The sequence below is a fragment of the Lissotriton helveticus genome, chromosome 2_1 (assembly GCF_964261635.1).
Source record: "Lissotriton helveticus chromosome 2_1, aLisHel1.1, whole genome shotgun sequence".
NCBI classification, from domain to species: domain Eukaryota; kingdom Metazoa; phylum Chordata; class Amphibia; order Caudata; family Salamandridae; genus Lissotriton; species Lissotriton helveticus.
Window position 1 is genome coordinate 400518701 of NC_136059.1, and position 25346 is coordinate 400544046.

The window sequence follows — 25346 nt, forward strand, 5'->3', positions numbered from 1 at the left end:
TACAACCCTGAGGCCGGCTGAAAGAGCATCGTACGTACGATAAATAAGCAATGGCGCCGGTTTACTCTGGCTGTGAGCCTCCTACGGAACATTAGGCATGTCGGACTTCCAAAAACCACTATTCTACGGACAATACAGCCGCTTGCATTTTATATTTTATGTAAACAATAAAACAAAGAACTAAAAACATGACTCAACATTGACCGACACAATAGTACTCGTGGATCTCTGTATCAGCTTATCGCCGTTGGGTGTCGCCTCTGTGGGCTGCACTCAAGACTACCCCCCGGTGCGTACACCCCCCCTCAGTTGTACTCACTATGTCGCATACTGTGTAATGCCCTCCTGCACAACATTCCACACTCCCCAACAATTAGACATTGTCTATCTCATCGTCAGAACTATCGCTATCATCCTCTGGCAATGGTTCGCATATGTCCCCTCTGTAGGAGTTCCATTGTAGCCAAACTCCATTCCACTTGCGCGGATTGTCTCATCTTGTATACTGCCCTCTCTGTTATCATGAGCGTGTCCATGTTTCTGATCCATTGCGCCAGCGTGGGGAGCTCCGCCGTCCCCCATTTCTGCGCAATGTCCCGTTTGGCCACCATGCAACCTATCGTGACCCACAGCTTACCATAGTGTGTCAAGTCAGTAGGCCCCCAGACATTTAACAAGCATACCCTTGGGTCCTGTGCTACAGTGGTATTTAGTGTCTGTGCGATGGTACGGAGCACCCGTTGCCAATATCCTACGAGGCATGTGCAGCTCCAGAGTGTATGGAGGAAAGTGCCCTCCCCACCGCACCCCCTCAGACAATAAGGATTATCCGCCCTCTGCAAGTTATGTAAAGCCACTCTAGTGTAATAAATCCTATGTAGGACTTTCAGTTGTACCAGGCGGAACCTAGCTGATATGCCGCCTTCACGTGGGGACGCAATGGCTGCGTTCCATTCAGGTTCGTCAAAATCCCCAAGGTCTTCCACCCATTTATCTTTTAGTTTTCCCAGTGGCTCTGGTAGATTATTGAGCAGTTTACCGTACGTTAGGGACGTCACACCCTCCCGTATATAGTCCGTAAGCAGACGGTCTTCCATCGGGGAGGACTCCGGAGGTGTGGTGCCCGGTGGGATCGCTGCCAGAAGGGCATGTCTGATTTGTATGTATCTGAACTGTTCTGTGTTGCCTAATTCATATTGTTGTTGAAGGGAAATGAACGGGACCACTCCCTCCCTGGACCACATGTCACCCACAGTTGATATCCCAATGGTGTCCCACTGCGTGAAGCCCTTAGTACGTCTCAAATGGCCTAAAGCCTTAGTGTCCCACAGCGGGGTGAGTTTCGTGATGATCCCATCCCAATGTAGTTTCGATTGCGCCTTATACCATAACTGCACTGTGTGTTTGGTGGGCCCTATCAGCTTTGCAGCAATACCCTTGTGATACAGAGGCGCCAACATGCTGTTAGTACTCAGTTGGGCCCGGTCCGCCTGAAACGCCGGGTCGTCCTGTGGGGCGTGGATCCATTTATTGAGAATCTTGAGCTGTGCCGCCCAGTAGTACAACTGCATATTGGGTAATGCAATACCACCGTCGTACCAGCTCCTGTTGAGTTTCGTGTGAGCAATTCTCGCCGGCCGATTCCCCCACAGTAGGCCCGATATCAGTGCAGTCACCTTCTGAAAGTAACTGGGAGGTATTAATGTTGGCGCATTTTCGAGCACATACAGAAAACCCGGCAGTGCCATCATTTTGAACAATGCTGCTCTGCCTAGCAGCGTCAGTGGAAGTCTTTGCCAGTGTTGTACATCATTACGCAGTCTGAGGAGAGGGGGTTGTAGATTACGACTAGAGAATTCTGCCGCATCTCGATGACATATATTCCCAGGTATTTGAAGGATGTGGTTGCCACTTCCAGTGTGCACGAGTCCCTTAAGTTCATAAATTGTTGATTTCGACTAATTAATAGTGTACCCTGACACCCGCCCATGTGAGGTGCAGATGGATAGGAGGTTTGGGATGCTGCTTTCCAGATCTGTGAGATAGATCAACATATCATCAGCGTACAATGACACTCTGTCTTCCCAGCTAAGATCCCACCTGATCCCCCTCAGTAGTGGCGTATTCCGAATAGTGATCGCAAGAGGTTCCAAAACTAGTGCGAAAAGGATGGGCGAGAGTGGGCATCCCTGCCTGGTTCCCCGCGCCAATTGTATATCGCGTGATACGTGTCCATTTGCCACCACTCGTGCTACTGGATCTTTGTACAGTAGTCGGACCCACGCGATAAAGTTGGGCCCAAACCCCATGGAGGTGAGGACCGCGAAGAGGTAGCTCCACTCCACCATGTCGAATGCCATTTTGGCATCCAACGATAGTATCGCTGCCGGTTCCGTCAACAGTGGGGTTCTCGCCAGGACCCCTCGTATTCTACGAAGGTTCAAGGTCGTACTTCTATGTGGCATAAAGCCAGACTGGTCTGGGTGGATCAATTGACCTAAGTGGGGCATGAGTCTGTTCGCCAATAGTTTCGCCAGAATTTTTGCTTCAGGGTTTAATAACGAAATAGGTCTATAGGACGTGCACTCATTAGGCGGTTTGCCCGGTTTCGGAATGGCCACGATAGTCGCCATCCGTTGGTCCGGAGGCAGCGTGCCGTTCTCTCTACTATCCACATACATCTGTAAAAGGGGTGTACTTAGAGAGTCAGACATTGTTTTGAACCATTCGATGGGCACCCCGTTAGGGCCCAGAGCCTTGCCCGGATGGATTGCATTAATAGCCAATTGAATTTCGTCAGTTGGTATGTCGGAATCAAGTTCCCGTATCGCCTCCTCCGTCAACGTTGGCAATGCCACATGCCCCAGGGTGGCTCGGGCCTCTTCCTCCGTCACAGCCACTGTCGGTGTGTACACCACACTGAAGTGATCAGCCAGTGCGTTCACTATGTCCTCCGGTCGTGTGTGCACCCTCCCGAGTGTGTCTGTGATTTGTATTATGTTCCTGTTGCCTCCTTGCTTCCTATCTAGCCAAGCCAGGAGCTTACTGGCTTTGTCCCCAATATCATACACCCTGTGTTTGGTGGCCGCAATGTCCGCCATTGTCAGGCGTCTCATATGATCAGCAAGAAGGCGTTGACTTAACTGTAGGGAGTGGAAATTAGCACAGGAGGGATCCGCCATATGGGCGGTGTTGGCTTTGTCGAGTTTTAGTTCCAGCTCTGACGCTTCCTCCCCCTGTGTTTTCTTGTAGTGTGTGATCGCTGCTATCGCTTGTCCCCGGAATACAGCTTTATACGCTTCCCAAAGTACTGAAGGCGATCCCACCGAAGTTTGATTTTCCTCGAAATAGTGTTGGGTAGTTTTCTGCAGGTCCTAACGAATGGACGGGACTTTGAGATAACCCGGGTAGATTGGGTAAAGCCGTCCACGGGTTATTGCACGGCTGGACAGCGTTAAGGTAATTGGCGAATGATCAGAGATACCCCGCGGCTTTATTTGTGTGTCGTCAACGGTGAGGCGACCGTTCCCTAATGTGAGGAAGTAATCAATTCTGGACAGACTATTGTGTGCTGCTGAGTAGTAGGTGTATTGTAGTTGCTCCGGGTGCAGTGCGCGCCACACATCCACCAAACCCTGTGCCTCCAGAAACCCGCTGAGTTTGTTAGGACCATCCGCATGTGGGCGCCCGGGAAATCTGTCACGGGTGTTGTGTAGTACTGCGTTAAAATCACCCCCTATGATTAAATTCCCTTCCAGGAGTTCTAGGAGGAACTTGCCGAGGTCTGGCAGTGCCACGGCATGTAGTGCTGGTGGGATGTATACCGAGACCACGGATAATGACCTGCCTTCCCATTGGCCACAAACCGCTGCGAAGCGGCTTTGATCATCTACTTTGGTGGATTCAATGATGTAGTGTGAAGATTTTCGCATTAGTATGCCCGTGCCACGCGACCCCGGGGTGAACTCCGCATGCGCAACCATGTGGTAGCCTCGTCTATCCATAGCTCGTGTAGTAGTGCCTATCAGATGTGTTTCCTGTAAAAGGACCAGAGCGGGACCCACCCTCTTAATTCCCTGAAAAACCAGGCCTCGTTTAATCTTGTCGCCCAGCCCTCTGACGTTCCATGACATTATTTGCAGCGGGGCCACCGGGATGAATTTCTCTAGTCCGGCCATGGCAGCGGCTTGTGGCTGGGCCAACCCAGGGTCTTCGGATTCGGGCCACGCCGTTCCCCTCGTGGGAGACTCTCCCTGGGGTGGGCCCACCGTCTCATATATGTGCCAGTGCGCCCTACCAGAGGAGAGACATATGGAGCGACAAAGGTATCATTACGTGTACTGTATAGTGTCCTGCCTCGCTGTGTAGTGCTCATGTCGTGTTGCAACGTGTTGTGTTGAGTCAAACCATTAACTTTTGGAACAAAGTAATCTTCATAAAGAAACATCCCTTCACCCCTAACTATCCCCCTCCCTGCTCCCCTGCTGTTCGGACTTGAACCTGCCCGCCTCCCCAACTTAGCAGAGTGCACTACCCAAACCCCAACCAGTGTACTTGCGCGCCGGGGTGAAGGAGTCTCCGAGGTCAGCAGCCCCTCAGTCTTCTCCCCGGAGGCCCCTCGCCCAGTGTCCAATGGCGAGCCTCAGGTGCGCAGCTCAGCAAGTCCAACAGAATGTAAACCTGGAAGTCATTGTTCTTCGTTGTCTTCTTCATCCGCAGCCTCTCTGAAGGGAGAGCCCTCGTCCAAACCACCTCCTCCCGATGCCTGGGATTCCGGATGATGTCCGGCTGTACGATCTTTCTGCTGCCGGCGGGGTCGCCGAGGGTGAGCGTTCGTTCTCCAGCAGTCCAGCCAGTCCCGTGCAGATTCTGGGTTATCGAAGAACCAGGTTTTATTTTCAGCAACTACTCGCAACCTGGCCGGGAAGAGCATGGAATACGGGATCTCTCTCGCTCTGAGTTCTTTCTTCACCTCGAAAAACGTCCGTCGCCTGCGTGCCACCTCCGCCGTATAATCAGGGAAGAATGCTACCGTGGAGTTTTGGATTTTGACAGGAGGGGATGTCCGGGCAGCTTGCAGAGTGACATCTCTGTCCCTGAAGTTGAACAGTCGGGCTACAATGGGCCGTGGGGCCGCTCCCGGTTTCGGCTGGCCTCCCGGCACGCGGTGCGCCCTCTCCACCGAAAAGAAGGTGGACAGTCCCTTCGGCCGCAGTTCGTTTGTGATCAGGTTCTCCACGTATAAGTCCATGACTCTCACACCTTCCGACTCCGGTACACCTATTATGCGGATGTTATTCCGCCTGTAGCGCCCTTCCTGATCGTCGAGCTTCTCACGTAGGACCTTATTGTCTGTTGCCAGCTTCTCCACCGCCAATTGAAGTTCAGACACATCCTCCACTAGTGATTTTGTTACCACTTCCATGGCGTTGACCTTTTCCGTCATTTTGTGGAAATCGGCTCTAATCAATGTAATGTCGGTCGAAATCGTTCCCACCGTCGTTTGTAGATGTGCCAGGGCCTGCATCACATCATCCAGAGTCGCCTTTTTGCTCCCCGGTACGTCCACGGATTTACCAGCTATCTCCTTTCCGGTCGTCGGGGACACAGCGGGCCTGTCGCAGGCATATCGGTCTATTCGAGTCTGTGTAGTGCCACTCTTCAAGCCTTTCCCCGCCATGTTGGCGTTTCCCGCGGTCCCCGGGCACTCCTGCGACGGAGGACCGCGTCTGCCCCTTTTACGATTTATTTTGTTTGCCGACGTTGCAGCCTGTGTCAGTGGCCGGGCAGGAGGCGTAGTATCTGTCCTGGATCCCCTGCGATGAGAGGACCGTGCCGCTGCCCCGTTATGCCCAGCCGGGACTGCGGAATGAGGAATGCTGGACGTGTCCCGACCCTCGTGCCTATGATAGTTGCCAACAGTCAGTTTCCAAACCAGGGATAGAGTGTCCGTGACCCAGCTCTGTGCATGGGATTATGCTTCCCCCACCGTTTGCATCGCTCAGGGAGTGTCCCGGATATGATTGACTAGGCCTACCAGTTGGATGCAGCCTTATTGTGCGAGGCCCCTCGCCTCCGTGCCCCTAGTCGCTGTATGGGCAGCCGCCCGCTGCTTCGTGGGGTCGATCCGCCCCCAGTCAATCCAGTAAAGAGGTCCCTTTGGCCCCGAATGCCACGTGTCCTGTGATGTCAGTGCCGCAGGCGGGGGCCACAACGTAGTACGGGTGGTGGCCTCAGTCCGCCGAATCTATCTCCAGGCAAGTAGGGCCGGTGTGTTTTGCTTTCGCCCAGTTTACATTCCGCCGGTGATTCAGTGGTTTCAATGTCCGCCACTTTTGGGTCTGGGTGCGGCGTCTGAAGTCTGGACTCAGGCCGGGTCCCGGTAGCACTGTCCCTCGCTCCCTACAAAATGGCGGCACACCACCGTATCAGCAGTCTTGTCAGCGGTCCGCCGTGTACTATCCGGCCGCCGAGGAGCGAGGAAGCGCCAGCCTGTCTTCCCCTCCGCGCACTCGCTCGTGAGCCGGGTCCGGTTCCGCCAGCACTCACCCCGAGTCTCGGCGCTCTCCAGCTGGACGGGTGGTCTGCGGGAACTTCCGGTGCGGGTCCCCCGGGGCAGCTGCACTTCCTGTCGGGCCGGACTACCAAGGCAGTCCCCGGCGTTTTCACGCCGTGGACGCCGCTCCGTTGCTCGGTCAGAAGTCGGCTTTCAGGCGTCGGATAGTCATGCCGCTTACACCCTCTGGCACCGCCTGGTCCTGGGCTCAGGTACCCTCCTGCGGGGATGAAAAAATGTAACGGATGATAGGTCGGATCTTTGGAGAGGCCGCCTCAACCACGGAGCCTTTCCTTTATGCTGCCGCCATCTTCGGCTGCTAGCCACGCCCCCCCTAAATAATGTATTTAAAAAATAAATGTAAGTCTTTTTGCAACACAGTTTCAACCATTACATAATTCACAAGTTATTTACAGTGCAAGTAAACACAAAAGCTTACATGCAACATGCCCTATGAATTGGCTCCAAAACACCTCACACCCTCACAAAATAACATGCACAATAGGTTTTCCCACAAAAAATAAAAAATAAACGCAAACCGTGAACTTACAGATCTCCACCAGCTGATAAATCTGTTCCATTTTCTTCAAATTCCGAAAATAAATCTTCTCTATCAAGCAGCTCCTGATACTTCTCTTGATAGTCTTGAAATATAAATCAAAAGAAAAAAATGAGACTTGTTTCTGCCACATGCCGCACAAAGACAACTTCAAATAGTTCAAAAATATACATCATGCAGAAATGTATAGCGTGCTAGCACCCCTCCAGTCCGGACGCTGAGTAGGTGCGAGTCTTGCACACCTAGGGCCTACTGGGACTACTCGAAAAGCCAGGACTTCAGCTGTAAATGTTAATGTATTTCACCAATCTCAAAATCAACTTTGCAATATAAAGAAACTAGTAATCTGCTCCTACAATATAACAAGAGCCGGACCATCACCCCAGATTATTTATTTTTTTGCCATTTTGCGGACTCCTATTTTTGCTGGCTTTAGAACTCTGTGCACTTAACTCCTGCTAACCAGCGGTAAAGTGCTTGTACGCCTCCTCTCAAGATGATGTATATATACCTTTTATTAATATGTTTCACACAACATATATACCTACATATATAGTTTAGTATCTGCTAGAGACATCTAGTCGCAGATTCCACCTTATCTTTGAATTTCCCAGGCATCAGACTGGATCTGGAATATTGGCTTTCAAGCAATACTCCTGAGCACCAGTAGGTGGCATTGGTCGGCTATGCGTGACATCACAGTCGTCATCCACACCATTATGACATTTGCGTCACCTATATAGGCACCAACTCAGCACACTGACGTTATTTTGTCTTCTTTTCGTGCCAGCCAGCACAGATCCATGAAGAGAGCTACCCTCTGTCACTTTTGACAGGCTTTTTTCGTCATATGGTTGACCCCTTTTTGGTGTGTAGGTTTTTTCCTCATGTCAAAGAACTTCTGGCGTCAAGCCGTGCAGAGCCTGGGGGCGGAGCTAGCTGAGCTGGGAATTGGCCGCGCTGTAGGCGAGCTCTCCCGATCAAGCCACCATCCTTCTTTCATCCTGGGTGTCTAGTCACTGGATGCCGACCGAAACCTACGTGACCTGAGAGAGGGAAGTGCCTACCCTACTCCGCAACTTTTCCCGGTGTTTTAGCCGGCCATTAACAGTACTGTTCCGATCTGTGACGGAGGCCAGGTGAGGACTCCTGCCGATGTGCGTCGCTACATTGGCTCCACGCAAGCCCGAGGCTTTGGGTGCATGAGGTGGGCCCGGTGGGGGAGCTGTAGCGGTGGAGCTCAAGCTGCGCTCTGCGACCCACGGCGGGGAACGCAAGCGCGGCGGCCGCCTCTCCCGGGCCGTCATCCTGTGCACTGCCGCAGCAATACCGCGGACCGCCGCCTTTCCGCAAGAGCTCCGGCGACGACAGGCCTACTTACAACCACGCGCCCCGAGGTAAGAGCGGACCGGAGTGCCTCGTGGCAGAGTGCCCCCCCTCTGGTGCTACCTGCTGCTTTGGGGCGGTGTGAGGCGGCGGGTGAGACGGGGACGCTGGCGTAGAGACGGTTCTTGATGCCATCCTCCACAACGCCGGGGCCTGTGCTGGGACTTGAGTGCGGTAGCCCCCGGCCTGCCACTGGGCTGCATGGGCAATTGTCTCTGTTCCCTTGCTGCGTGAGGGCCTGGACTGTGCAGGGTATAGGTGCTTACTATCCTGCCCGAACTGCCAAGCCATGTCTTCCCTGGACCGGAAACAAGCTTCCGAGGACCGGTTTCTGGCATTCCAGCCGCCATAAGTGTGGCAGGGTATGCTCAGACGTATTCAAGCAAGCCGGGCTGAAGACGGCTGGAATGCCAGAAACCGGTCCTCGGAAGCTTGTTTCCGGTCCAGGGAAGACATGGCTTGGCAGTTCGGGCTGGACTGTTCCCATGAAGCACAGGGTCAGACTGATTTGCATATGGCCATGTCTGAACTGGGGTGGCAGAGTGGGCTAAAGAACGGTGATGGATTCAACCCAGATCTTTTGACTGGGTGTGAGTGTTTGATGGATTCAGATGCTCCGTCCATCACCACCCCCTTTTGTACCGCTTTTGGCCACCATAAGTGTGGCAGGGTATGCTCAGACGTGAGTCTCTTGCTCACTTTGCCACTGGATTCAAGCAAGCCAGGCTGAAGACGGCTGGAATGCCAGACAACGGTCCTCGGAAGCTTGTTTCCGGTCCAGGCAAAGACATGGCTTGGCAGTTCGGGCTGGACTGTTCCCATGAGGCACAGGGTCATGTCTGTCATAGCCATGTCTGAACTGGGGTGGCAGAGTGGGCTAAAAAACGGTGATGGATTCAACCCAGATCTTTTGACTGGGTGTGAGTGTTTGATGGATTCAGATGCTCCGTCCATCACCACCCCCTTTTGTACCGCTTTTGGCCACCATAAGTGTGGCAGGGTATGCTCAGACGTGAGTCTCTTGCTCACTTTGCCACTGGATTCAAGCAAGCCGGGCTGAAGACGGCTGGAATGCCAGAAACCGGTCCTCGGAAGCTTGTTTCCGGTCCAGGGAAGACATGACTTGGCAGTTCGGGCTGGACTGTTCCCATGAGGCACAGGGTCAGACTGATTTGCATATAGCCATGTCTGAACTGGGGTGGCAGAGTGGGCTAAGAACGGTGATGGATTCAACCCAGATCTTTTGACTGGGTGTGAGTGTTGGATCGATTCAGATGCGCCGTCCATCACCACCCCCTTTTGTACCATTAGTTTCCAAGACGGCTTATGATCAGAGACACGTTTTGCTCTGGGTGGAGATCAGGCCTTCTATACGCTTGTCTGTCAACATCACTCTCGTCCAGAGTGCTCAAGACGATCAGGTGCGACCGGGCCTAAGTCATTCGTGCGGCTCTAGACTGGGCATGGAGAGTCTGGTATCCCAAACTTCTACAACTGAGCATCGATCCTCCGATCCGGATGCCCCTTCAGGAAGATCTTCGCAGCACCAGCAGGAAAGGGTCCTCCTCTTGCACCTGTCAACTCTACGTCTTCTAGTGTGGAAATTGTGCAACTGCAGTTGATAGCATTCAACCTTCCTCCCAAAGTTGGAAATGTTCTTTTGGCAGGCAGGAGTCCCTCTAGCAAGACTGTGTACGCCTGCAGGTGGCACAAATTTGTAAAATATTGTACAGAAAGGTCTATTGAATCTTTTAGCTTCCCTTTCTGACATTTTGCTATTTATTTTGACCCTTACCCAGCATGGCTCTGCACTGGGCTCTCTCAAAGGCTACTTTTTGGCCTTACTGCCTTCCTGAAGCTACAAGACCGACGCTCATAATTTAAATCTCCCACTGTAAATAGATTCTTCAAAGGACGTGAACATATTTTCCCACTTTCTCCTTTCATTATGCCTTACTAGGACCTTAATTTGATTCTTACCTTTCTAATGTGTGCTCCATTTGAGCCTCTGCAGCTGCCCTCCAGCTGCTTACTATCAAAACAGACTTTTTTTTAGTCGCTATTACATCTGCCAGGAGGGTGAGCGAAATGCAGGCTCTGTCATCCAAGCCTCCTTACCTGAACATCTTCCCATATAAGTTGGTGCTTTGCATTAAGGCCTCTTTCTTACATAAAGTGGTAACCGCATCACATGTAGGATGATCTGTCACCTTGCCGATTCCAAAGTCTGGACCCAAAAAGAGTATTGTCGTTCTACCTTGACCACACTTAAGAGTTCTGAGTGGACACCCAACTCATCGTGGGGTACGCTGGATCAAAGAATGGTCATGCGGTGCAGCAGAGGACTATCTTGTGATGGGTCATCATCTGCATCAAAATTGGCTAGCAAAAAATCAACCTCCTGAAAGCTTGAGGGCTAATTCTACCAGAGCTAAGGAGGTTGCCAAGGCGTTGCAACATGGAATTCCAGTCCTTGACATTTGTCAGGCAGTAACATGGGCATCCCCGCACATGTTTACCAAGCACTACTGCCTGGACAGTCAAGTCCGCAGGGATGGCCTTTTTGGCTGCTTTGTCCAGCAGGAATTCCTGGTCTAAAGTTGTCCGCAGTCCCTCCGCGGGGATAATATTGCTTGGGTATTTAATCAAAGGTAAGGAATCTGCAGCTAGATGTCTCTATCAGATGGACAATTACTTACCTTCTGTAATGTCTTAACTGGTAGAGACATGAACTAGTGGCAGATTCTTTAATCCTCCCCGCACTGCGGACAGGTTTTTAGGGTCCGGGTCGTACCCTTTCAGGGCCCTAGTTGTTCAAACACAACACTGTCAGTGCACTTCAAGGCTCTGGGCTTCTGGCATGAAAAGTCATGGAAAGTAACTGACGTCAGCGTGCCAACGTGGCGCCTATTTAGGTGATGTAGACGTCACAACAGAGTGGGCGACGTCACAGGAGCCGACTGACGCCACCTACTTTACTGCAAGGGTATTGCTGGAATAAAACAATTCTGGATCCGTCTGGAAAATTCAAAGGTAAGGAATCTGCTGCTAGATTAGGTCGCTACCAGATGAGGCATTACCGAAAGTAACTTGTCCTACGGTGCACATATCTAACCATAATTGCAGACCAGATTGTGGCTAGACAGATGCCTGCTCTTTTCGTGGTGGAAACGTGGCTCCATGCTCAGTCCTCTCCAGATATATTAGATGCCATTCCGAGGGCTATGCAAATACTAGGTGGATAGACGCAGGCTGGCGGTGATATACAAGCTACAGCTACGCTGCAATTTCTCAGAAGTCCAGGTCAGTGTGACCGAAGCAGCCTTTTTCTCCCCTATTATCTCAGGCCGTTGCTCTCTCAATGGCCTGTTGATTTAAAGGCCGACAGGGGCGGCGCCCTTGTTCACTTCGGCACTACTTGATACGATTCCGGCTTTTGCTTTACAACATTCAAATTTTCTAATTTCAGGGGACCTTAACCTACACTTTGATGATCTTACCTCACACAATAATGTAGACTTAATGGAGGACTTAAAATCGTTTCAGCTCCCTCAGTTGGTACAGGAACCTACTCGCAAACAGGGGCACATGCTTGACCCCATTTTGCAAACCCTGTGTTAGTGAAAGTTGAGTTCCCGATTCCTATTGCTTGGTCCGATCACTATTATCCCTTTTCCGATTCTGGATACCCTTCCCCCACTAAAACCAACACAGGCCCAACTCATCAAAACTTGAAATTGGAATAAGATTAGTCAGGTGGCGCTTAAATCTGCCCTGAGCTATAGTCCTCCATGCCTAGAAAACTGCCCACAGGCCGCCAACCTGCAAGCCTCGACATGGTTAGAGGAAGCATTAGATAGGATAGTGCTGGGTAAAATAGAAAATCTCCACTAGACCCGGTCCCTCCAGTGATTTGGAATGTGGGGCTACCAGCACTGGCTTCCAGATTATGTTCTGTGTTTAATCTGTCGAATGAAGCCAGTCGACTTCCGGCAGAGTGGAAACATGCAATGGTGATGAGGCTCCATAAAAAAACCCTCGACACCTTCAGAACCAAAGAACTTTAGCCCCATATCTTCACTCCCTTTCCAAGCAAACCGGGCTGAAAAGCACATCAACTCCCAATTGACAAGAATTCATCACAAAGAAGAATATCCTTTATGAGACCCAATAGGGTTTCAGGCCGCAGTATAGTACGGAATTGGCCCTGCTCTTGGAATCATCGACACTACGTAGGGTGGCAGATGAAGGGAAAACTGGGACTCTTATCATGCTGGATTTTAGTGCTGCGTTCGATACAGTCTTGCACACTGTGTTGCTTGATCGACTGTGGACACAGGGCAGAGCTTTTGACAGGATTGTAGACTTCCTTTATAAGCGCTCGTTCCAGTTATCTCCAAAGCCATATACCTCTTACAATATCCCATTACATTGAGGAATCAGCCTACTTTTTTTAACCTACATCTTTGCCCACTGGCCTATGTTATTGAGTGCCATAGAGTGAAAACGGTATCATATGCTGATGACACTCTGCTTGTTATCATACTAGCTAATGATGATGCTAGGGTCGCAGCAAATTTTAAATCTTGTCTCGCTGACCTAGCGACATGGATGCATGCTGGTTGCCTGAAGTTCAATGTGGATAAAACAGAGGAGCTGGGGGTTGGGAAACAGCCCTCTATCTGATCCTTGGCATGGTGGCCGGCGGATCTGGGACCCACTCTGATCCCAAAACACAAATTAAAAAATCTAGGCATCTTCTTTGACGCACAGCTATCTTTTGAATGTCAGATCAGGCCACAGTGGGCACATGTTTTGGTGTGTTGAGACTGTTAAGGAAGTTTCTGAGGCTAATACCGGCCACAGCAGAAAAAACAGTAACTCAGGCCCTGTTGGTGTCGCGGCTCAACTACTGCAATGTGCTCTACTTCGGGTCTTCCAGAGGCATACTGGCAATGCTGTAAAAAGTACAAACGCAGCAGCCCGGATGCTTTTAAGAATACCGAAATGGACCTCCATTAGCTCCGGTTTAGCTGAACTTTACTGGCTTCCAATTAAACACAGAATCTCATTTTAAGCTATGCGTTTCACGGACAGGACAATGTATCGCAGGGGTCCCAGTTATCTTTTCCCCCTGATCAGGGCTAACACTCCTTCCAGAGCACTTAGATCTAGAGAAGTAGCACTGGCAGTGATTCCCAGAGCACATTGTGCACGACTGGGGGACTGCACCTTTGGTCTACGTGCAGCCAAGCTATGGAACTCAATGCCACTTAACCTAAGACTTGAACAGCCTGAGGCAAGTTAAAAAAAATATGAAGACCTGGCTCTTTAGACAGAGTTAGAAGCCTACTCGCTCGTGACTTTCCTGAACCTGATACTGCTTAGCGTGGGGACACTCCTTCGGCATAACCAGGCACTTTTTTTTTTTTGCCAGTCCATTTATTTGCAGTTTATTCTCAAGCTGTTTTGGCCAAGCTATAAGTACTTGTTGAAGCATGAATTGGAGGAGACACACAAATGTTCTTTTTCAACAATGCATACAAATCAAGCGATAGAGAAGGCCATGAATTTTTGCCATGCATGAGAGCCACGCATGAATGAGGGGTTATTCATGTACCCCTCCATTAGCATATTTTAATGCAGGTCAGCACAAATATAGCGCATACAGTAACCAAATTGCTCCTTATTTATATCATTATCAAAAGGTGTAAATGCCCTAAAAGAAGAACAGCATTTGAGGAACAAAATCACACCAGGTAGATATGAAATATTATGGTCCAACAACTCTAAAATAGTTTGCATCAAATTATTGTACAGGGCTGGAGCAGCCAACACTAATGTATAGCACCTGCCTTCCAGCCTTCTCAAATAGTAGCACAGACCTCAATTAAAAAGACAACAACATAATGCAATAAAAATCCAAGGGAATGCCTAACTGAAGAACCAGGTTTTCCAAGCTCTTGATCTTTCTGGAATTATGGCTTTCTGGATGGAGGTACTTCCGAATTTGAAGAACTTGGCTAGGAGCATTTTGCAGAGTATCTCATAATTTTTTTATTGGTTTGGCGAGTAAGGTACGAGACAATACTGCATATGAAGAAAATTCCATGACTGTCCTCACCAGGCTCACAAGGACATACTTGAGCCTTTGTGCAGCCCGTGCATTTTATCGTTAGTTAACTTTTCTGCATTGTTTTAAGTGAGTAGGTGTACATTGATGCTTGGGTTGCCGGTAAAGGGAAGCATTCGCATCTTTAAGACGGTCTAGAACTCCAGTAGCTAGGGTTCTCTGCAGGTTTGAGACCAACAACTTACTGTTGTGCCTTAGGCCACAAAGACTAACTAGCTTTTCCATAGTTGCTATTTAGACTTATATATACAAATGTTCCTGTTGTAAATGTAATTTACAACCCAAAAATATTTTGTGCATCAATCCCTTCGTTCTTCAGGAACGGTTTCGAAGCATTTTCTTCTGTTGTCACTTTGGGCAATTGTTTCCTACGTTGAATCCACCTTTCTCCATGGTGCATGCAAGCACAGCTCTTCTGTGAACTGTTGCTGGTTTACAATTTCTATTGGACATTCGTAGGCCAGGTTTCCCATTAGATAACTTGGGCTGGAGGTACGAATTAGAGAGGAGAGGCTGTCGGGTATATGGCCATACAAGCTGCTTGTCTGAACTCTGAGATGCTTGCCTTTTGGCATCTGAGAATACGATTTTTCTTGTCAAGGTAAAAGCACCTTTTCCAGGTATAGTTCCAACAGCAACGTGCAGATGACACGGTCACTGGCGAGACAGCGTTCCAAGACTATCAGTGGATCTGGAGAGAGAGGTTGCTCTGCTTTGGGCTGAGGTAGGTCTTTTTATGGGCCTAAGACTGAGTTTCCTCTTCATGGACTGAGCAACCAAGGGGAGGTGGAGGGTTTAAGGGAAATTTAGTAGTAAATGTAGGCACGGGCATAAGAGTTAAGATGAACTTGAAAAGGCACATCATACAATCTACTGCAAATTTCGGATGCATTGTTGGTTGGAAAGTCTCATGGATTTTCATAATTTTCCTCACAGCACTTGATGTTAGATTGGCTATTTTTTACAACTCTCCAGGCACAATTTATGTCTATTGTTTTTCAAATAGGATGTTCAGTTATGCTGTCAGTCTGTGGTGTCGCTGGGGATTTTTTTTTTTATAGATACAGCAATAGGCCTTGGATTGAGTTTGGTATACATCAGTTAATTGTTCTGTACATTTCATTTTACAAATGTTTTTTTTAAAATTTTATATAGTTTTACTGCGTAGTCCACAGTTTACACAGATGTTTGCCTACAACCCTGAGGCCGGCAACATGAAATATACGTAAATTTAGCAAACAGTACACAGCTTTTACGCCTACATCCCAACAATCCGGCAACAATGCATAATTCTTGTGCTACGCGGTTCTTGAGTTTAGCCATTGATCTGATTGAAACGGATACCTTAATGATTATACTGTGTAGACCGTAACTAAACAACAACACGCCCCTTCCTACTCACCTGCTTTTCCCAAATTCCCAGTACAACACCTTACATGCCGTATAACCACGTGGTCGTTGTCGTGATCGGGTCTAACTAAAAGTCTCCCTGCCCACACTTGTCAGCGACTAACCTCCGCCTGCAACCTTGTATGTGAAACCATAGATCATGTGGTGTGGGTGGAGGCACCTAACTGATAATGATATTCGTCATTTCACGTGAGTTGGTCATCTCGAAGGTCGGACCCACCCCGACCCCAGCCAGTTCACGAAGGGTTCCCATATATGAATAGGTCTGGATCTACTAGGCCTTAGTTCCCAATAGTGGGATAGTTGGTCCTTGCCATAAATGGCAGCATTCAACCATGCAGCTATCGTAGGGGGCAGTTGCTTCTTCCAGTGTATTGCCATTTGACGCTTAGCCAATAATAACATGGCCCTGAGTTTGCGAGAACTCTTTGGGACCTCAAACACAAAACCCAACAGTGCTATCAAGGGAGTAGCCTGTGTCTGATTATTTGTGATTTGCCCAATATGTCTAAAGACGTCCGTCCAGAACCGTTCTATCAGTCTGCATTCCCATGATAGATGAGAAAACGTGGTGCCCTGAGCTCCACATCTCCGGCATCTTGTATCTGGATGTATGCCCATGCAGTGCAATTGAGAGGGTGAGCGATATATTCTGCAAAAAGTTGAAGTGGATAAGCCAGTGTGTAATTTGGTGAGAGGTGTTCCAGTTGTGAGCAGCAGAACAGCCATTGCTTGTCTGCGATAGACAGGCCAGTGTCTCTCAACCATTCCGCTTTAGATGCAGGAGAGATAATTGGTGACTCCCCTTACGTTATACTGTAAATGCGCGTTATTCATTTATGAGGAGAGGGTTGGATAGTACATTTTCTAACGCTGGCAGCGCAGGAGGTGCCTGGGGAAAGATCTCATACCTAGCTCGGCAAGCGGCCCTGATCTGGTAATACAAGAGCATGTCTGATGCCGTAGGTGTTTGTGATTTGCACATCTGCTGTAGTGACAGAAACGTTCCTTCTGGGTATAAATCGCTCCCCTTCACCAGTGAGTGAGCCTGTGCCCTTATTGTGGCCGCTTTGTCTGTAAATGGAGATAATTGCATGGAGGGAGCATAAAGTTCCTCGTGGTGAGCCCTCTTCGCAGTCCCTCTCAATGCCCAACGCATTATTTCTACTGTCTCTATTTCCAGGTGTGGTCTCTAATAAGGCTGATATACCGCCGTGTTAAGTGGAATGGGAGCTACCCAATTAATTTCTATCGCCACATGAGGTTGAAACGCTGTTGGGTGCTGCCAGAGGTGCAGGTATTGCGCTTGTGCGCTAAATACGTAGAGCTCAAAATAAGGAGTCCTGGGTAAAGGGTAGTGTCAATAAACTCCTTGAGACTCTAGGCTGTTTTCCCGCCCATACCAATTCAATGATGTGAGAGCGGAGTTTTTTTTAAGGAATGGGTGTTCAGCGGCATCAGGATATTGACAAATAAGTATAGCAGTTTGGGCAGAGTACCCTTTTAGTGATGGCTATGCACCCTATGAAGGATAATGGCAATTGTTTCCATCTATGTATTTTACTCTCTAGCCAATCAATCACTCAACCATAATTGGCTAGCCATATTTCCTGCAGAGACCAGCTTACCCATATTCCTAAGTATTTTATTTCGCCACTAGCCCACTGTATGGGAAAATCCGTTTGAAAAGGAATTGTAGTATCAGTTAGCGGCACTATCATGGATTTTGACCAGTTTATTTGAATTCCAGTTAGCCCACCAGTTCTCTCACGACTCATACAAAGTTTTCCTTGGGGTTCGTCAAGTACACTATCATGTCATCGGCATACATCGATATCAGTAGGACCCTGGATGAAAAATCTATGCTCCTTTCTGTGTGGTGTTGTCTGAGCCTAGCTGCCAATGGTTCCATGGTGATTTCAAACAATAATGGCGATAGAGGGCAACCCTGCCGTTTTCCCCTCGTTATGGCAAATGGTTCCGATATCTGCCCATTGATTAACTCTCGCCATTGGATTGGGCAAATTAGTTGAATTTGCTTAATAAATAAAGGACTAAGTCCCATACGGGTCAGCAAGATGAAAAGAAAATTCCACTCTAAGGAATCAAACGCTTTTGTGGCGTCTAGTAGTGCAGCTGCTGCCTGTAAATGGGGGGCCAGGTAATGTAGGAGCCCAAACACTGTTCTCAAATTGTGGGCAGTCGATCGACCCGGTATAAAACCAGATTGGTCCGGCAGTGCTATCTGTGGGAGCAGCGATTGTAGCCTGTTTGCAATTAAATTGGCATAGACCTTAGCATCTAAATTGATTAGGGACAGTGGGCTGAATCAGGCTTAGCTGGATCTTTGGCAGGCTTCAGCAGGGTGATTATGGTGGTCTCACGTAGTGTGGGGAGCGGGGGGCGGAGGATGGCTGTGTCCATAGCCTCCAAATACATCTGCAGTAAACGGGGGGCAAGGATATCTACATATTCTTTGTAAAACGCTCCAGTTAGCCAGTCTGTTTCCGGGGCCTTGCCTGCTGGCATGCTGTTTATTACCTGCATAATGTCTTGCACTGTGATAGGAAGTTCCATATATTCTCTGGCACCATTGTTAAACCAGGCCAGCGCCACAGTAACCAAGTACTTAACAAATGTCTGTCTGGGAAGGGTTAGATTGAGATGTATATAATTGTTTGTAAAATTGGGACATTGTACTTAAGATTTCCGGCAGCGTTCTAACTACCTCTCCTCCGTCTGTTTGCATTTCGGTGATATATTCTGCTCCCCCAGGTGATCTAAGTAGGCCTGCCAGTGTTTTCCCGGATCGCTCTCCCTCACCATAGCGCCTCCCCTGAGCTTGTTTATGGAAGTATGCTGTTTCCCTCTCTGCCTGAAATTCCATCAATTTAGTCCTAATCTGTGCCATGGATGGGCTCTGTAGTTGCGATCGTTGAAGCTCCCCAAGCTCGCGCTCAAGTCTATGCAGTGCGGTGCATATATCTCGGAGGACTCCCGTTTTAAGTGCTATGCAGTTTACCCTCACTACAACTTTGAATGCTTCCCACAGCGTACCAGGTGACTCTACCGTGCCCTCGTTTAGTGTAAAATAGTCATCAATTTTCCCACGTAGCTCTTCTCGGAAAACTTGGTCTAACAGCGCACCTGATGGGAATCTCCAACTAAATGGTGGAATGTATGGTCCCAGAACTTTAAATTTCAACTGAGTGGGCGCGTGAATAGAGAGTGTACGTGGGAGATGTATGGCGTTAGATACCCACATGTGCAGGTCCTTGGATACCAACCAGAAGTCCAGTCTCGACCACGCATTACGATGATGTCACACATGTGCCTTTCCTGACTGTTGGGTCTAGTGCTCTCCAGGAGTCCACTAAGTGTAGGTCTGCCATAATGTCTGTCAACAGTGCTGCCGCTTTCAGGTGATGTTCACGGGACGCACCTTGCCTGTCAGCCACATCCGAAAGTACTACATTAAAATCACCTCCCCACAAGACTGCCGTATTATTCATTGCTTGAACCTTCTGCCATATATGTTGAAAGAATTTCAGAGTGTCTGTGTTTGGGTCATATGTATTTATTATCACTGTAGGCGTGTTGTATAGTCGGCCTTGAAGCATAATATACCTTCCTTCCATATCTGAGATTGTGTGATGTGTCTTCTATTGGAGTCATTTGCGTTTCAATATTGTGACTCCTCTGGAATAATTAGAGTACCCAGCTTCCACCACCTCCCCCCATCTGTTATTTCTAAGCATACCAGCTGCTGCATTCGTCAGGTGAGTTTCCTGTAGTCAACAGATGTCCACCCTATGTCTCGAAAGATAAGAGTGGATCAATCTAGACTGTATGCGATCATTCAAACCCATAACATTTTATGTGAGACATGTCAGGTGCGTCATAGTAGAAGCATGTAACTTAGGTATTTGTGGCCAGTTAGTGATCTACAATCACTAAGAGCATATGAGGACAGGAGCGCAGTACTGGTATAGTGCGAGTTGTCAATACTCTTTTGGCGACATGTAGGTCAGAACAATCTGGAGCATGCCATTCACAGTGGTTTCCGACATCTTTATACATAACATGGCAGGTCCCATAAATAGAACGCCCCACCCCCTCCCAAACCAACCCCCCCAATCAGGTTGTGAAATTCCCACCTCCCCACAACTAAACAAAAACTCCACAGAAGTGAACACAAGGGAATCATCCCATGGGGGTACATGGGGTCGCAGGCAAGACACCCCTGCACTCCTGGCAATCGTGGCCGAGCACACTTCTTGCTACCTCATACCATAGGACCTATTAGTACTCTGCAGTTCCATCTGTTGTGCAGGAGGACTACTCACGTACAGTCAAACAGCATAAACATACTTGTTGATTCGTGGAGCGGACTGCCACTCTAGACCTCCAAGTTTTAATACCTCTATTAACCATACATAACACTTATCTGTGTATCCAGCATAGTAGTCCTTGCCCTACAGTAATTGTCACTTAGATTATTTTCAGCTTGTGGGTCACTTGTCATCGCTCTTTGCTTTTGCTCCTTAGCCATTTGTTTCGCATATGACAACGCAGCTTTGGTATCCATAAAGAAAGTGGGCTTGCCGTGACCTTGAATCCTTAACTTGGCAGGGTAAATCAAAACGTACTTGGTTGTTGTAAAGTTTTCTTTGAGGGTACGAACTCCCTACGGGCCGCTTGGACTTGTGGCGTGAAATCCGGGTACAGTGCAATGTCATTTCCTTTGTACTGTATGGCCCCCTTCACTCTTGCCAACCTAAGGATCATGTCCCGGTCTCTGTAGTTAAGCACTCTCGCCAGTTTAGATCTCAGCGGTGCACCCGATCGCGGCCTAGGGCCCAGTGTTCGGTGAGCTCATTAGATTAGGAATATGGCGGACAAATCTGGCCCGAAGAGGTCTGTCATCATTGTCTCAATATATTTCTCCATATTTTGTATGTCTGTGGTTTCAGAAATACCTGTGATTCTAATGTTATTCCTCCTCGATCTGGCTTCCAAATCCTCGTTCTTCTGTTTGATGGCACACAGCACCCCCATCCATTTCACGCAGTTTCTTGTCCATGTCCATTCGCCCTTCTTCTGTCTCTGCTACTCTCGTTTCCAAGACGCTCATACGGTCCTCCTGTGTTTCCACCGTTGCGTTATCCTGTCCATTCTCTCTGCGAGGGAGTCCATTTTGGAGTCTATAACTTGAAGACTTGTTTTCAGGTCCTTAAACATTGACCGGATGTCCTCCTCAGGCGGCGGAGTAGTGGCATTTTCCTCAGTTTGAGCCTGCTGGATCGTTTTGCCCTGGCCGTTTTGTTGGTCTTCTTATCAAAGGGTATCCAGGGTTGCCACGTGTCTGGCTTTCCCATTTTGGTTAACTGTGGGTGCCGTGTGGTATTGCGTTCTGTAGCCGATACCAACCCCTGTATACGGCACCTTCGCCAGTTGTTCGGCCCGTCGTTGACCCTCCTACTACTGCTTGGGGTCTGGCGACTTCCCACCGCCCCGTACCATGCAGAAAGTTTGCGTTTGGCAATAGTTCACTCTGGTGCAGGGCACAAACCCTATCGCTTGCTCCTCCTGGTCTCCCGCATTCAGTGCCTTCAAATGTACGCTCTACTGTGCCGTACGTCACTTCCACCGGCAGAGTGGCTTGAATCACCAATTTGTAGTGTCACGAACGCAACCGGGCCACGTTGTTGCTCTCCCTGTCGTTCAAATCTTCACAAATCGCCACAGGCTGATCCGCTTGTTGCTGAGCCTCCCAAGTTCTTTTGCGTTGGGCCTTGTTTAGCACCTAATGCTGGTCCGGCTCCCCTGGCAAGCACCGTTCTGTACAGCTAGCAGCTATAGAAGCGCGCCATTGTTGGCTCCAGTAGTCTTCCATCCAGTAGCGACATGGCCGCTCCCATGCCTTTATTGGGCTACAGCTATACACGTCAGCTTGAGCGTGCACTGGACGGCAGTATCAAGACTATGAGCCTTTCCACTCACTGCATGCTAAAAAAAGTCTTAAATCTGCTTTTTACCGCCCACAATAGCAGCCCCTACGACTACGATCCGTGTTTAAGCATGCAACATTTACCCGGATGTATGGCGACCCTTCTCTGTACTTTTCACGTTTCAAGTAGCAGCTTGAAATTGCCGATCATGTACTCAGGTCCGGCCTTTTAGCTGGTCCGCTATGAACAAGCAAATGCAAAGTTCCTCCTGTGGTCGACCGACGCTCGACTTGATCCGCCGTTTAATCACAACCGCAATACGTAACTGCACTCCATAAAATGGCGGCTCCGTCCACAGTCTTCCCTGCGCATTTCAGTTTAGAGCAGAATGTGTGAGAGAAGTGTCTTTGCCATCGTTTTAGGGCAGATGCTACACTGCGCTGCACCCTTAATACTGTAATGCCCGCACCAGCAGTCACTCCGGGCTCCCGTCTCTGCCCCCACGGTCAGTAGCGCAGTTCTTGTCCGACCGCATACAAACTTTTCCAGCCGCTGTGGCACTTGTTGGATGTCTTTCGAGCACACCATGCACATACCAATGACTTACTATTGTGAAAGTCAGGGATTATGTTCCTGCTGTCTTCGTGTCCTCTCGGCCGACGTGAGTGTTATTGCCTCCGCACAACCAGATGCCTCACAGCACGCTCCGGGGTAGCACTCACCCGAGGTCCCGGCGCAATATGGCGGTCTCGTAGGTAGGCCTCTCACCGCCGCGCGTCTTACCTTGCTCCGTTACCTCAGCGTAACGCGCCCCTCCACTGCCGATGTATTCACAGGATGTTTTTATTCAGTAGGCTCATGATTCCAGGTACAATAAACTGATTTTTATCGGATTAATTGGGCTCGGCCAGCGGAGCCGCTCTAACGCGTGGCCATCTCGCTGCTCAGCGAAACCACGCCCTCACCAGGCACTTTATAAATCTAAACGCATTCAATCGTGTGAGCATACTAATAAGCCTCCTGAGAAGTGTCCACTCATTAACCAGTTTTAAAATAAATACAATCATACTAGTGTTAAAGACGCAAAAAAAGTATACTACTGAAAGTACTGTGGAACATTTCCAAACAGGCTTTATGGTACACAGTGATGTAATAAGTTAAAAGAGCAATATGTTATAAACACTTTATTCTGTTGGCATTTGCCAATAGCACAATACTGTAATCTCCATCCAAATAAGTTTACAGCATATTGTCGAAAATACATGCTGCAGACAGAAAACTTTACTTACCTTTAACACTCGCTTTGTGCCTTTAGTGTTGAACATTAACATATAACCAACACTCCTCTCCAAGAGTTTTCAGGAATCTCAATCAGCCGTAGAAATCGATCAAGTTCAAAACCATACAGCTACACTGAGCTCTGAACCTAATAGTGAAAAACAATAATGTAACAGAATATGGAGCACAGCCTCTATAGCGATCCATGAGGGTGCCTGGACTCAAACATTTCAAATTCCCAAAGACTTAAACCCTTCAAAAAACACAAGTTGTCCACTGACCCTGAGGCTGCGTGTGCTTGTTGCATTAAAACCTATGACTTTATAAGCAGAGTTTGTAGTGCCCCCATGGCTTTTGCTGCATTACCATCTTTCTCCATCAAAAGGAACACATTGAGTCATCTGGTTGGTTTCCCGAGAGAGTGTCCGCTGCTTCGGGGGTGCACCTATTGTTGATATTTATTTTCCTATTTAAGCTAATTTCCACACTTTTTGAAAGCATCTGGAGGAGTGCTCTAGTAATTCCTACTTATCCTCCCAGAAGTATCTGTCATACCTTTAAAGCAACAAAACAGTGTTGGCTATGTGCTACTGCATGCTGGCCTCGAAAGCTCTAACTGGCCAGCAGTATCGATAAACTTTGTCAGGTGGAGGGGCATCCCCTAAGCCCCTTGTGTAAAAAGCCGTACTGCGCGCCATACAGACTACAAATACATCTGGTGAGACATAACCTCTAATGGAGTTTTGCCACTCCGCTTTATACTTTTCCTTGACCCTAGCTGTGACAACTCTTGCCTTGACAGTTTTCGGTGAAGCATTTGTACATGCTCCTGAACACAGGCAGAAATTAGACAACTCTCACTAGGACAGTGTCTCAATAAGGAAGCCACCATCTTCCTCTTCCACATAATGCTTCACCTTATGATGGTCTGTCACACACTGGTTGATTGTGCACTACACCGTGGTATCGTCAGGCAGCAACGCCATAATGGGACATGGCTCCAAAGAAGGGTAGTCTGATTGGTTCATGTTATAGTTGTGCCATGGGTCATCATCTATGGGTGCTGGTTCTGCATAAGAGCTTAACTGATCTGCTGTGGGATCCTGATATGAAGCTGTATGGTGTGGACTGCATAGAATTGTGTTTGGGACTGGGATACAGTTGAGCTAATTCGAGATCATCTCCTCAAATGTGAACCTGCCTTTTTTGGCTTGAGGTTGGCTAGTTAGAGAGATGGCTGTGCTAGAACGTGACCGGAGACTTGGTCTATTCAAATCTTACGTCAGGTTATCAGTCTATCTTTTGCAGACGGTGTTCACTTAGGCATGCGGTCGACTTCTAAGTCAATCTCTGTTCTGAGGCAAGCATGGTAGACTCTTGGCACTGAAGTAGAGTGCCTTTGCAGCAAGGTTCGGAGTTCATGGTCTAGAGCCGTTTCTAGAGCCAAGGCTGACTTTCGGGGCCAAGCGGACTAAGAAGCGGTGGCGGGTGCCAACAATTGAGGTCTCTTTGGAGGCTGATTTGAGTTGGAGGCATGGCTTTCTCTGAAGTTCCTTGTCCTGGAACAGAGGCTATGTTTAAGGTCAAACCTCGGTGAGAAATTCCTCTAAATGTGGTGTCTGAGAACTCAGAGATGTGGCCTTTGTTCTTGGCATGGGTTTCATTACGGGCCCTCAAGAAGCATGCTCTCTTAAGTATGAGCCATCGGAAAAAACATACCTTGGACTCTGTCCTAAGTGCAATTGCTTTGATGTTTGTTCCTCTTTGGCCAAAGAGCAAGGGCTGAGGAGCTCGAAACGCCTTAGGCCTGCCAAAAAGAGATCAGGTGTGTCGGTTGCTGGTTTAATTATCTGTCTTAATTAAAGTGGAATCCTACCGCGAGTGCATCTTCGTTCGAGGGCAACTGCTTATGTGACAAATTAACGGCTAGTCCAGCCGTGAGGATGCACCGCTGCGTGAAGTGGATTTCTGGTGACGAGCAATTGGAGTCACCGACAGAACGGCAGGCCCAGAATGTTTGACTTTTTACTGGGAGCAGCTCAGCAATGTGACATTTGAACTGACCCAATGGGG

At 48.7% G+C, this 25346-nt stretch overlaps 1 protein-coding gene across 1 annotated transcript in view; it reads right to left on the reverse strand.

Moving 5' to 3' along the window:
- Positions 1-25346, reverse strand: part of PAIP1 (poly(A) binding protein interacting protein 1) — a 545177-nt gene that overhangs the window by 56408 nt on the left and 463423 nt on the right. The window contains exon 10 of the mRNA XM_078675041.1: positions 7107-7200. Coding sequence (XP_078531167.1) covers positions 7107-7200 — 94 coding nt within the window. The remainder of the gene's footprint in view (positions 1-7106; positions 7201-25346) is intronic.